This window comes from Diorhabda sublineata, chromosome 3, assembly GCF_026230105.1.
Source record: "Diorhabda sublineata isolate icDioSubl1.1 chromosome 3, icDioSubl1.1, whole genome shotgun sequence".
In the NCBI taxonomy this organism is placed as follows: Eukaryota; Metazoa; Arthropoda; class Insecta; order Coleoptera; family Chrysomelidae; genus Diorhabda; species Diorhabda sublineata.
The window spans coordinates 7,908,413-7,923,611 of record NC_079476.1 but is presented as its reverse complement, the minus strand read 5'-3'; the positions used below and the strand labels follow the sequence as shown (position 1 = coordinate 7,923,611).

Below are 15,199 nucleotides of genomic sequence, written 5' to 3'. Positions count from 1 at the left end.
TCCGTTATGATATTATCCATTTCCATATTGAATAAACAGAACAGACAAATAAGAGGAAAACATAATTTCCATGCTTATTTAATACGTCGCTTATCTCTTGTTTTCTCAGCCATTAAATTGAAAGTGACTACCTCTTATGTGGCATCAGAAGCTTATAGTCTGGTGCTTCAAAATTGTATTTTGAAACGTTCACTGCCTAGATCAGTTGCAAGCTTTGTGATAATTGTAGGACATTACAAGTAATTGTTCAGAGGTACTTTATATCTATGTTGTCTGTGGACGCAGCTTGAATAATTAGTTCCTTTTTGTAACATGTCCAAGGAATTTAACAAAAGCATTTTTCAATTTAAGAAAATCGCGAGAGAGAATATTAAGTTTTGAATCAAAAATGAACTATATATAGAGCTAGTCCAGAATTTTAAGAAATCAAATAGTTATTAACTACTCATTCGGTCGAATATCAAATTATTTTATAAGTATTTCAGGTAAAGATCGAGATATTAATGTCATAATACAATTTTATCCATTATAGTTCCTTCATCATTGAAATCAGAGTAAAAATGAATTTACAGATAATATGAGGACTGCTAATTAAGTTTGAGATATGGCAACACTGCGTTGGATATGTCAAATATGACATTGCCATAATGAATTTCAACATTTTTAATGGTAAACGTACTCAGACCGAGTTGACAAAAATTGAAATTAAATCACGAACGATTTTCTATGACTCTCGAAGTAGATAAACCAACAGCAGTGTACCGATCAACTCGACAACATGAACTTTTGACCGTCAAATGATTTGTTCGCGTTGGACACCACATAATTCGTCAATCGCTTGAAAAAAGCTCGTGGCGATTGGTGGAGACAAATGATGAAAAAATTCAATTGTGGTGCTTTAAAAGATGTTTTTAAGATCAGGACAGCTCATCTATGCATATAAACCCGAAACTAAACAACAATCGACTGTATAGATCTTTAAAGACGTGCCAAATCTAAAAGTTGCTTAAGCACGAAGCACTTCGGAGGAAATGATCGCCTGTTTTTTGGAATAACTGGATATGTTGCCACCATTCCGTTAGAGCAGCGTAGAATGGTCAATTCGGAATGGCATACCATTATTTGTTTGCCATTTGTTTTACTTAAATGGTCAGCCGGAGATAACTAATACCAATGAATGTTACTTTTCTGTTACGAAGACAAAGTTGACATGAAGTTTGACATTTTCGAGTCGTTTATAAACACTTGAAATATTCATCTTGGTTTAAAATGGAATTTATACGCGAATATTTTCGAGCGAAGATTTTCTATAACTTTCGACCTGGATTGAACATACACAGCAGTGTGCCGATTAACTCGCTTCGACTTTTGGTGATGGAGCACCCTCTGGAGCCATAGAGTTTCCCTGATTTTCCGAATTCGATTGTGGTCGCACTTCGCTAAAGCATGAATTTCGAGAAAGTCGTCCAAAATCGGCTATTGTGACAGATAACATTATACGAAGCTGATATTGTAACAGCGTGATGTGACATACCGTAGGGTTATTATAATAATTATATATATTGTCGCATAATTTGACAATCTCTAAAAAAAATCTCGTTTTGTTTGGTGCAAAGAAATACTGAAAAAATTTAATCGCTATATTTCTGTATCGCTATGCAAATAAACCCGAATCGAAACAACAATAGACTGTATGAATCTTTCGATACGACCCAAATCCAATAAAAGTTGTTCGCGCATGACGCACTTCGAAGAAAATGGTCGCCTGTTTTTTCGGCGAACTTGACATGTTGCCACCGTTCCATTAGAGCAGCGTGGAACGGTTAATCCTGAATGATACACCAGCATTTGTTCGATAGAAGTGTTCGAAAAAATGAATGAAACCAATTTCAGAAGAAGAATTATTCTCCACCATGACAATACAAGCTCTCACACATCAATTCAAACAAATAACAACTCTCGTAAGAAGCTTACGAAGAGATAACGTGGTGCTATATTTCTAATAATTTCCTTTTGACATCTCGACAAATTAGTTCATAATGGACACCAACATTGAGTGTACTAAATCATGTTGTACTTGAAAATATGAAATATATGTTCATTTGATATAAAACCATGATAATGGAATAAAACCTATTTCTTTATAATCAGAATAGTATAATAATCTGTTATCACCATCAGCTCGTTTCAGTTAAGTCAGAATAAGAAAGTTTTGAATACTTTAAGGACAGTGATGATTCTGTTCCAGAATTTCATACCAACCGACAAAGGACCAAAAAACGATTTTTACTTCCTAGAAGCTGCTTAGAAAAATATGTTGAAGCTGGAAATAATTTTAAATATTAGCACATTTTGAATAAGAAGGAGTATTTTGATTTTTTCTTTCAGGATCATTCAACCATGGTTTCTGCGGAAGACAATTTACAGCACAGTTGTATCAGTAAACGAAAAAGAAAATCAGAGACATGGAGAAGGATGGCATAATCCAAATAGAACAAATATAAAAATTTTAGTTTCGAAACTTTTATGTCATAGAAAAGTGAGTTCCAAAGTTAGAGAAAAGATGCTAAATTGCATTTTTATGCTAAGAGCACAGTATACGAAAACAAACCTGCGAGGAAGAATCAGGCGAGAAGTATATGTAAATATATTATTTTCACGTAGAAGATGTAAAAATTCACGCATGTAAAATATTCTTGTTGACCCTACTGGATATTAGTCAGCAACGAGTTAACTATTGTCATGAATAAAAGAAAGATAAAGTTACAGGAATTCCAAAACAATCGGCCTGGAAAAACTGCTCCAAATTAATGATAAAAAGTTTATGCGATAAGCCAATTGCGACACTAATACTTCTAGCAAGAATGTCAAAGATGGTATTCTACTGATTTTTCGAAGAATGATTATTCTATAACTTGATTACCTAAAGTCCCTACCAGAACATCCACTTTTTCTGAGAAGTAAGACTTGTGTTTCATCATCATCTCAATATAAATTCACCTCACCATTCAATATAAACGTAGATTCATCAGAAAATGAAACTCCTACAAGAATATTATTCGTGTTAATCCATAATTTGTTCATAAATCTGCTATCAATCCGAAAGACCGGTCAAATTCCATGTATATATGTAGCCAGGCTCAAAAAATTTATGATTGATCATAAAGAATTGACTAATGCTTTTGGTTTTATTTTAATTCCCGAAAGAATCGCTCTAGGGTACCAATCGCTTAATATGTGTACACTTAGAAGCTATATTCTCAAATGAAACAAAAACATATATTACAAGCTTTGTTGGGTATTCAGTCGTAAATGCAGAAGTTAGTCCACAGCTGTCATAAATAAAAAACTTGAATTGTAATCAGATTTTAATTTAATAAGATATCTATAACTTTTATCACTTACCTCGGCCGTGAAATCCCCTTTGGTAGATAATTTCTTAATACTTAATAGGAACGGCGTATTTGCCCTTTTTACAATTTCGTTGAAAGACAAAGTAATATTACGAGGTCGTTGAAATTCGAAGTATGTAGATACCGACGCACCACAAGTGTTCAAAAACTGGCCAAAAAGACGCATGAATCCGCTACCCAATTGCACAAATTCTAGACGATGATCTGCAACAATTGAAAAACTTTAGAAATACAGTCTCTCATCTTATATTTGAATTTCAAAAAATATTTCTCTACTTTTTTATTTAATGTAGATACCACAACTAATGCCATATGTCCGTCAAGCGAACAGCACGAAAACAAAACACAAACCATCTATTTTAACAAAAATTCCGAACAATTTTGTTTTGAAAATGTTTCATCACTGTTGCGTCTTGAACGGACTGTGTGTTTACAGCTACGAGTAGAAATTAATGAAAATTGTTTTGCTTAAGTTTTATTCAGTTTACATAGAGACACTTACGTGAGAATGTGGCGCGCAGCAAATTTGAGAAAACAAGAGGAAGAGGATTTAGTTTGCTAGATGTTGCATCTTTCATGATAAAAAAGAAGAAAACTGTCTGTTTTGTAGTATATAAAGGTGCATTACGCCTTCTAGGCCCATAGCGTGGGGGTGATTCCCTTCCACTCAATCCTATTTTTTCGTTTTTCAGTCCTAAATTCCTCTCTCTCTCTCTCTCTCTCTATCTCTCTCTCTCTCTTAGATCTTCTATCACCCCTGCGTACCATCTTTTCCTTGGTCTTCCTTGTATCTTCTTGTTCTACGTTCATTTTTTTGGCTGCTCTAGAATCTGGCAATCTCTGTATGTGACCCAACCACTCTATTCTTTTGGATCTTATTATTTTGCTTATTTCTACTTCTCCAAATAGATTCCTTATTTCATTATTTGTTCTCCTTTGCCATATATCTCCCTCCTTTTTACCGCATAGTATCCTTCTAGGATAAGTATTTTTCTTTCATATATATCTAACTTCTCTTTCTCTGCTTTGTTAAGAATCCACGTTTCGCCTCCGTAGCTTACTGTAGCTTCGCTTTTCTGAAGATTTTGTGGGATCTTATTATCGCGTTCAGTGTTCCCAGCTGTTTACTTCCCCTCATTATCATCGCTTCCAGATTTTCTCCCTAGTCACCTTCGTTCTTGATAACCACCCCAAGATAAACATAACTTTGGACTTGTTCTAAGATCATTGCCTATTCTTCGTTCAGTTGTATTGACAAATTCCTCAATGCTCTTTTCCTTTGTGGTGTTGTCATTATCATGAACTTCGATTTATCTTTGTTGACTTGTAGATTCACTGCCTCTGCCATTTCTATGAAGGCTCAACAGGTCGCCTTAAGCTGTTTGTAGTAGGACTTCTTTCTGAACTATTGCAAGATCCTAAAGATGATATAAGAATTGGAGGTGAAGTTCGATCAAGCTTCAAAAACTTCTTAAGAAAGTCAAGTATAGATTTTGAAAATCTGATATGTTGAATTGGTACTATCATAAGCAAGAACATCACCAATAACAGAGATTCTATGCAACAACAGGAACGTTTTTCCATCATACTTGTTTTGTGCGAAAAGAAGAGGCTGCTTCAGACTTTTTATATTTTTTATAATTACGTTTCTTCGTCGGTACTGCAAATTTATGTTGACTAACTTCCACTCAACTTCAGCAGTGGATACGTTACACATTTTCCCCAGGTCTATAAAAGCATGCTTTTCCTTAATGTTGTTTTTGTAATCGGCGTGTTTGGCACCCCTTTAAACATTCATAATTTCTATAGCCCTCATTTAGTTTTGAGGTATCTTCCATTATCCATGATTTTTTAGAAGTATTGTAGAAGTACTTTTACCCGTTTGTTGATGTAATAAAATAATTACTTACATCAGACATTGCGACTTGTTCCCTTCATGCACCAAATTTAAAGGACGTTTATACCAAACTAACAAACATCCCTAGAATACTTGGACCCATCGAAGTTACCTATATTCACCGGGACACTGGGACTAACAAGATTAGAAAATGATCCAAAAAATCGATAACAGTGTGGGGACTGTCACAAAAGGACAGAGTTCCTGTTTTATTTTTGTCCTGTGTGCTTGGAGGCAGCCCGATATAATGATACATACGTTTTGAATGGCATGAGTTTTAGAAAAATTAATCGATAAAATTCATATCACAAAATACAAAAACAAAATAAGATATTTTGTTTTTGAATCGTTGATAATTTATTACTATTTTTTTAAACGTCAATCAAGCTAAGAAGTGAGAAATAAAATGTAAGAATAATTAATTTCAATGCGCGAGGGGCAATCGGTATAATTTCTTATTAATTTTATTTCGAAATGAAAAATTACCTTTTAGAAGCGAGTTTTTTAGTTTTATTTTGTAAACAATAATTTATTTCCAATTTATTAGTTTCATTGAGAATAAAAGCGAATTTTCAGTGGTTTCAACTATGATTTATTTGTTGAATGATATATAACTAGAATATCATATGATGAATTATTTCGCACTCTAACCATTTCAAGTAATGGCTTTACCAGTACATGAGACTCTGTAAATTTATTTTTGGTAAAAAAGGTCTTCTATTCAAATACCCTTTAAGAACTAAATACAGCCAGCGAGCCCGCCAAGGATAATCCTGCAAATTATATGAAATTATTCTATTGTAGTCCAACTTCGAACATGTATGCAAAATTTTGAATTTATTTGTTTGTCTGAAATGATAAATGAAAATAAAGTCCAAAAATTTCGTTACACGATAAGCTAGTGACCTGGTAAGTATAATGGTACTAATTTTTGAAATTATTGTATTTGCATTGGTTTTTGATGATGAGGAAGATGATGTGGTGTATTAAGAAAGTACCAAATAATAGAACGAATGACATAAATGTGTTTTCTACTTTACCTTGGAGTCAGTGTGAATATAAAAAATATTTATCGATTATAGAAGCACCACCAGAAGTACTCGTAACTATGATTGTGGATATCTTAATAGGCATTTTAGTATCTATCACAAACTATGATAGAGAAAATCGACTTCAGAGGCACTATTTAGAGTCACTTTGTTTTAGTTCTATTGGTTTTAACGACTGAAACTCTACTAATACTTCTTGTCATTTTATAGTTACCATATATACTTAGATGAACACTTTTGCTCAAAAGATGATTAATAGATATTTGTGCTAATAGAACCCAAATAGATGTTATATTTTTGACATTACAAATTTCCAACCAATTCCATGAATACACAGATTCCTTTCGATTCTCTGCACCTTATTCTCCTTATTTACACTCCAGTTTAAATCAAAGTAAATGTTAATAAATTTGCGTTGATATTATTCTTTATATTCGCTGGTGAAATTTTCTAATATCTGATTAATGTTTTTATTAGTGTGCACACAAAAATGTGGGGACAGAAGTAATAGAATAGAACAGGTTCCTGTTTGGTTATATTTTAAAATATAATGTATATAAATATATTCAGTTTTTTTATGTTAGATCATATGCTCCTTTTATTCGGGTTTGTTCCTTCTTCAGTAATTTCCATCTGTTTTCCCGTTTCTTTCAAACTCCAATTCCAAAAAAAAATAGAATGAAGAAGGAAACGGAACATAGATGGAAATTAGTAAAAAAGGAATTAGTAGGTTGAACAGATTTGAATAAAAAGGCGCTCAAGCTATAATATTTGCAAAAAAACTGAGTTTCTATTTTTCTTAAAATATAACCAAACAGAAATCTGTTCTATTCTCTTCGATCTATTACCCAAATAGATAGAAAATACGATTTTACATGAAATACAATATAATTCAAAATTTGCTTAAAATAGATAATTAAAAAGATATTTAAAAAAACTTACCAGCGGATATAAAGAATGAGATCAACAAAAAATTATTGAAATTCAAATTAAAATTTGAACTGGAGAGTAGATAGGTAGATTCCAAATACATTCTGAGGTTTTATTGAATTTTTCGAATTGAATGGAAGGGGGATGACAAATTAATTATAATAAATAAATTCGAATTGACTACAGTGCCACAATACGTGAATGGAAGAATATTTAGTATGTTTAAATAAAAACGTATTAAGTCAAATGGTATGTTATACAAATGAAATAAATTAGAGGTAAAAATTTAAAAACTAAATAAAACCGTGATATGCGTTTAACGTGTGAGCGACAGCGTATAAGTGTAATGGTAATACGAGGATTGTTACTAGATAGAAAAATATTTATGATTGGATATGGCTTTATTATTTTTTAAAATATTCTTCATTAGATTCAATACACTTATGCATGCGTTTGAACAAATTGTCCAAGTATTTTTTTCATTCCGATTAAAGTAACTCCAAAACATTTGATTTGAACGCATCAACCACTTCTTCAGGTGTAAAAAAACGTTGACCCCGCAATTTATTCTTGATCTGCAGGAATAAGAAGAAAACATGTATGCCAAACAAGGACTATTTGGCGGATGACCCATCAATTCGATATTTTGACTGTTCAAAAACGTTTTTTTGGAACTGATGTGTGAGAGCTCGCATTGTCGTGGAGAATGATGCGTCTTCTGCGATTGTTTCACTTGGTTTTCTCGAACACTTCTGGCGAACAAATGCAGGTGTACTACTCTCACTGAATTTTTGGAAGTTGATCTAATGGATCGGTAGCTTTATGTTCAGTTATTTAGAAAAAATAGGCCATATTTTGCTTCGAAGTGCTTCGTTCGCGAAAAAATTTTCGGGTTCCGGGATCATGTGCATAGATCCTTAAATCGTCGCATGTCACGATCATATAGTCTTTTGAAGCACCACGATTGAATTTTTCAGCATTTATTTTCACCAATAGACACGAGCTTTGCGGTATCCAAAGCGATAATTTTTGTTACAGCCAAATGCAATATTGAATGCATGCGAGTGGAGGTAATGCCTAAGTATGCCTCGATTTTACTTAATGTCACATGACGATGTAGTAATATAAGTTTCCGTACAGCATCGATGTTTTCCTTGCACAACAGTTAATTTAGGATGACCTCCACGAAATTCGTCCTGTAGTAAAGTGCAACCACGATTGAATTTGGAAAATGAACGAAATACCGTGGCTCAAGCTGGTGCTTTATCACCAAAAGTCGAATTAAATTGATTGGCACACTGCTGTTGGTTGATCTAAAGTCATAGATAATCATTGCACGAAAATGATAAAATATAAATTCCATTTTTTAACGAAGTATCTGTAAACAACTCAAATAGAACTCGTATGACACCACGTTCTGAGTACGTTGACCATTAAAATTGTTGTATGATGGCAATGTGTCAGATTTGACATATCTACATCAGTGTTGCCATATCTTAAAACTTAAATAGCAGCCCTCGTTTACAGATCGTCCAGTGAAAGTGATGAGAAATTAAAGTTGATTGTACTACAAATAGTACTAGGGATTTGAAGTCAGAACATATATTCCTGAAAATACCTTATAGCTTCAGAAGTATTGTAAAATTTATCAAAAAAGTAATGCACTAGAAATTTACGAGTTGCCCTTCCACTTCCAACGCATGTGATGGTAATAAAAGTGAATATTTATACTGAACAATATATCACTATATTGCAATTGCATATTGAGTTTAAAATTCTTAAGCAGAGGTTTTTTTTGAGATATAATTGAAGAACTTCAAAGAGGGCTAGCTCACTGAGAAGGAACTTTCGGATGAAAGAGATTTAGATTAGATGGCAATAAAACCACATCTAGCATTCATACTTTGCTTTTGTCAGAATAATTTCTCACCATCTTGTATAACTTCTTTTAGTTCACAAAACAAAAATTTATACATACATACATATAAGTTATTTTGGGATGACGATTTTCATCTACTTCGAATCGATCTATGCAGATGGCTCGAATTATTCGAAAACAATGTGGTGTTTCTTACCTTTATTTTTATATAACCTGCCCTAAAGCGATAATATAGAACTTAAGTATCTGATTTTGATGTAATTTACACATCACTCATAAAATTTATTTTCAATATTTTCTCATTTCTGAAGTCTCTTGTTGCCTTCACTTTCACAATCTTTTGCTTCTCTAGTTTTTCAATTAATATAATTCTTAATTAATTGCTCTTTTCTTTGCCCTCCCTTTTTTGATCTTCTTCAACTTCATTATAGGTTTTAACTAATTCCACAATCCCTATCCCATCCTCGTCTTTGTACCCAGCAGACCATGCTGTTGATCGAATATCATTTTCGAAATTCCATTACAATCTTCAATGCATAAAATTTTATCTATATTCCCATATATCTGTTTTCCTAATCAGAATTTGTGTATAGACCTCTTATCAATGTTTACAGGAATATACTTTAATGCAACATATATTTTATAAACCATTCCATTTGATTGATAACAGAATTATTGAGTGTCGATTGATTGATTGATTATTTTTGTTCCATTACGTGCTCCTATTGGTTCTGCAAATATTTACTTTTGTTGTAATTGAAATTGAGTTACGAAATTGAACAGAATAATAATAATAATAATCTATAGAAGTTTTAAATTTAAACAAATTTGTTATTTTAATATGGTGCAATTTCATGGTCAACGTTGGTTTCTAACGTCAAATTCGGTCACATAATACAATTAGGCTAGACGGCGTATGAAATAGAGAATAGCATCAAACATCAAAGTATATTATTCACGAGGTGAAGTTTACTTCGCAAGTGGCATAATCACTGAGTGAATAACACATTATACGCGTGGCTAATATCACACTTTATCCACTTTTTTTATTTTATACAATATATTATTATTCATTTGAACACAGTACATTATAAATTATAATAATCAATACAAAAATAGTTCAACAAATATTGGGTATCTAAGAATTCGGGAGGATTTATTTATAGTTATTTTGTCACTTCAAAATTCATATGCCATATTATATACTTTCTTCGACTTTTACGGCAATTAATTTGAGCCATCTTCAGCAGCTACTCTAGTTTCTGGTTTTATTAAAGTCACTTTCATTTTCTATATTCTTTTTGGTTGGCTTTTTATCATAATTTGAAATAAAATATCGAAACACTGAGAAATATAATCATACAATGATGGTGACAGGCTTGAGTCAAATTTATATTGTTTCAAAATATACCTCAATTTATAAGTTGTTTCTGAAACCATGATACGCTAAGAAACACATATACAGCAATCACATTCAAAGGCTCTGACAGCTCAGTGTTAATGCTCCGTACATTAAAACAGCAGGTCACAGGATCAAGTCTGATCCAGGAAAATTCATACATGCATACAGAACTGAATTGAGCATATTTGATATAGTATTTTATATGCTAAAGATATAAAAACCGTTTTTTTGTAACAAAACAAAATGATATTTATTTGCTGAAAATCACCTATAACTTTCAACCACAACTTCCGCGGTTTTTCAGGTCATTGAAACTGGAAATCCAATCTTATGGAAGTTTAGTGAAACATACCCAATGTGTACAGTGACTATAAATCAGACGTAAACACAGATGAGAAAATGGAAGAATGAACTGTGAGTGCCCATTTAAAATTTCTCCGATGACATTGAGAACTGTCAATCCATCATTTTCTACCCCGGTTAGTGGGAATTTAGTTTTTTTTTCAGCAGACCGCTTTTGTTATCTACATAATGGTGCAGTGAAATCTTGTCGAAAAAATAAGTCATTAGCTGCGAAAAGTCTATATTACTCTGTATTAACTTGATTTTATTTATGAATATTTGCCGGGAACGATTTACAGAATATTTGGATTCAACAATCAGGTAAAACTATAAACAATTGGGTTTGTTCAAGCACCAAAATTATCCGTTCTGTACATTTCTTAGAAGATTTCATCAAGAGATTTTATGTACCATCATTAAAGCTATCGCCAACCATAACCCAAACAATTATTAGGGATAGTTCCTTTACAGATAGTTCAATGAATGTATCAGAAGTAACATCACATTATCTTCCTGTACTGCAGGTCCAAGTTCTCAAATGGTTGTTGAATTCCAGAAGCTGAAACGCAAACATGAAAATCTAAATTGAAACGTTTGAAAAGTTTTATATTGAATTAACCCTAATTCCATTTTCCGTTATACAATAATTAGTGCTGAAAGCAATAGAAAAAAAGGAAGGAACGAAATCCAGATGATCAAGTCAATCCACACAACACAAAAACAATTGGTAATTTTTAATCATCAATAGACAGATGAAAGTAATTTTTAAAAAAGTATCCATGAAAGTGTTTTCAATATGTGTAGTATTTCTTTCACCGTCACTGCTTCAAACCAAATATTCCAACAATTGAAATTTCTTAGCATATTACTATAATCATTTCAATAACTACCTCATTTATAATTATAATTATCTTAGTTACTTTTCAATTGAATCCTTATCACATTTTTAAATAAATACAGTTTTCTTTTCATTAATTGTGATAGAAAGAGAGATTTACGTGTTTTCTATGAAAAAATCGTAAATTTAAAAGTTCCTAGCCTTGCCTCAAGTTTTTATTTCGTTTTAAAAGTTCATTATGTGATACGTGAATTCTTATTACTTTTCGTTACTTTGTAAGTACTGATGATAATTTGTACGAAGTTGGTTTGAACATACTAAAATGACATATTCATGTTACTCTTATGAAAATGAATTATTCATTTCAATTAAATCAATTCATATGATCTAGGATTCCCAAGTTGGCAAAAAATATTTGAAAATGAGCCTCTCGTGTACCTTTTTCCATTTATTTTAGAAAGATCTTATTAATTTAAATTATAAATATCATTCCAACTGAATAACAAACGAATATAAATTTTTGGAATAATTTTTCCCGACAAAGCCTTGTACAAAGCCCAGATAAATTTGAATGACCTCTGTATTTGCGGGTTGAAAATGGCCATCAACATATTAAAAAGTTTGCGCATCCTGTTACTTTTTCTCTCATTACTTCGATAAACCCAAGATCAAATTAGGTATTTTACATCTTTGAAACTCTGTTAATTTTAATTAGGGAAATTTTTAAAACAATATTGAATTAATTTGTTTACGTAACTTGTATTTTACTGTATAAGAACTCTTCGCTAATTTGGAACAATCTGAATACATTTTATAAAGGTATGTATCATGTGTTTAATAATTTGGAAATTAGAATCCTTCTCTGATATTCGCAAGATTCTTATTGTTAATTTTAATAACTACAAATCTCATACATTTTTATTTTTTGTCAAGATCCACCAAATAAACAATTTTAAATTTCTCCCGTTGGTCGTTTACACTCCCGTTGGTCGCACACAAAGTATTGAATCACCCCGGTAAGTAAAAATTTATGTGTTCAAATCTGCACCAACTTCGTATAAATGTTACCGGCAATGTGTATAATTCAGGTATTGTACACAATCCCTAGGTAATGTATACAATTCCTAGGGATTGTATAGAATACCTGCTGGTTCACCGGTAATGTGTAAAATAAATAAATCTTAAGACTAAACTAATCTTAGGTAAGCCGGTTAATATCAATAAATCTTAACAGACTTACTTATCAAATAGCGGACAAATAAAACATGTTGTATTTACTTGAAATAAACTTTATTATCAACTTTAAAATCACAAAAAAAATAACAGGAAACTTAAAATTCTTCTTGTTTGTAACATCACATTACATTACATTACATTACATTACAAATGTATCTTTTAACATAATATAAGTAATTAGTGTAATTGAACTTCACAAACAAAACAATTCTCTTTATAACAAAAAGTAGGTCTAATAGGCATTCACAATTTTAAGTAAAAGTAGGTTTTATTTATTCTTACACGACAAACTATTATGGAACTTTGAAGAGCACAGAGCCTTACTTTTGACACAGGAACACTTTTTAGAGTGTAGAGTACGGAGTGTCGTTTCCAGATTGGGGACGTCTTCTTCTTGCAGTAATTTCTGATGGCAAACAATGAACTGTTGTCTTGAATACAATGTCTTGAAAACGCCTTGCTTTGTGCCTAGTTGATATAGATCGTCATCAGTTTTGTGTAATACTACAGCCAGTATATTGCGAGCATCACCACGACCTCTATCGACTTCTGGAACCCAACGATACGGAAGGGAATTTTTTTTCAGAAGTTTTAAGCATTTTCTGAGCTTGTACTATCAAATTCTCTTTGGCTCTGATGCGGTTTTCTATCGAAAAGGCGTTTTTTGCGCATAAAGGACAAGCAACTTTGGATCCAAAACCTTCTGCAATATTTTCTTCCGGAGCAGCACAAATAGTATGAATAGGCCTATTGCACATTCTGCACGAATGACCACCTGTTGTCTCCTCGGAACAAACACAGCATATAAGTGCACAACTCAATGACTACTCTCGTACTGATACCAAATTCGGATCATGTAACGCTTGATCATTTACCTCACAAGGAAGATTTTCGACATTCGCAGGCTCAACAACATTCTTAGTATTTGGGATAGCCATGTGTTCATCATGCGCACTTTGGACATTTGAAGCTTCCTTACCGATGTTAAAACTATCGAGTGCAGCGTTTTGTTGATCTGGTGCCTGTAGAGGTTGAGTGTCAGCTGTTTCAGTTTCTGATGTCTCAGCCGCATCTATTACAGATTCTGAAGATGACTTCATCACTTTTTCTAAATCTTCTTCCCTCTCCAGGTTGTGAGTATCCTCAAAAGGCAAAGATATGCCAACTTTTATTTTCGATCCAAAAAGAGCTTCATAACGTGTTCTTTTGATTCCTGAGTGAAACGCCCTATTCTTCATGAGTTGTACAAATCGCAGACCATCACTCCAACGTATTAATAAAAAAGGTATTTCCACATTTATGTGGAACATAAGTATACGTAGTTCACGCAATTACAGAAGAAAATAAGTACCTAAATATTTTGTTTTGGATTCAGAGCGTGATAATGGCTCTCTTATTAAAAATACGGGTGGTAGTAACTCTGACAGTTCCAGTGATGAAGAATTGTGTAATTTTACTTTGAATTTACCTACTTTCGCATATTTTTGATTAAAATCATCTTTGCACCTAGCTTGTGTGTCCCGATAATTTTTATTCGTATTTTGTTTTATTAAACACAATTGCGTTCGGGTGTACCGACATTATCTAAACGAACTTACTTTGATCGCGCCGCCTTGGCGCCGTGCCGTCTCTTGTCAAAGGATTTAATTTTATTTGCAAAGGATACCCGCGTGCGGCGTACACTCGCGAGTGAACGGTCATGCTAAAACGATTCACTTCCATTAATGCTTGAAATGGCGCCTCTAGGAAGGGTGTCAGGGTTCTATGAAACTTACCGTACTTATTTGTTTGTAATAACCACAATTGCGTTCGAGTGTTACATTACCTGCTGCAAGTTTGGCATTGTATAGAATACCTAGGTAAAGTGTAAAATAAATTCTATTTCATACTTTACCTGCCCATTTTAGGTATTCTATACATTGCCTAGGTATTGTATACCAATACCGATTATACACATTGCCGGTAACATAAACACTAACAACTCCGAAAGTCGGCACGGCACGCTTTTGTAAGCTCGAGTCAATCAGCGAAAAGGTAAGAGTAATATTTACTGTTTATCAACATAAAAATATTTAAATTGGAATCAAGTTCATATCGAAACGAGAATAACTCTTTTCTTCCTAACTTCATTAATTTGTATTTAGGAAATCATTTTGTTGAACGGTTAAATATGTGGAATGATTTTATACTTATTTTACTTTTTTATAGACATT

The 15,199-nt window shown here is 32.6% G+C and overlaps 1 protein-coding gene across 2 annotated transcripts in view; it reads right to left on the bottom strand.

The window, feature by feature from the left end:
• The window catches only part of LOC130441527 (head-specific guanylate cyclase), a 119,646-nt gene that overhangs the window by 18,952 nt on the left and 85,495 nt on the right, over positions 1 to 15,199 (bottom strand). For both annotated transcript variants that reach the window (XM_056775249.1, XM_056775248.1), the window contains exon 7: positions 3,406 to 3,617. In XM_056775249.1, the coding sequence (XP_056631227.1) occupies positions 3,406 to 3,617 (212 nt within the window). The remainder of the gene's footprint in view (positions 1 to 3,405; positions 3,618 to 15,199) is intronic.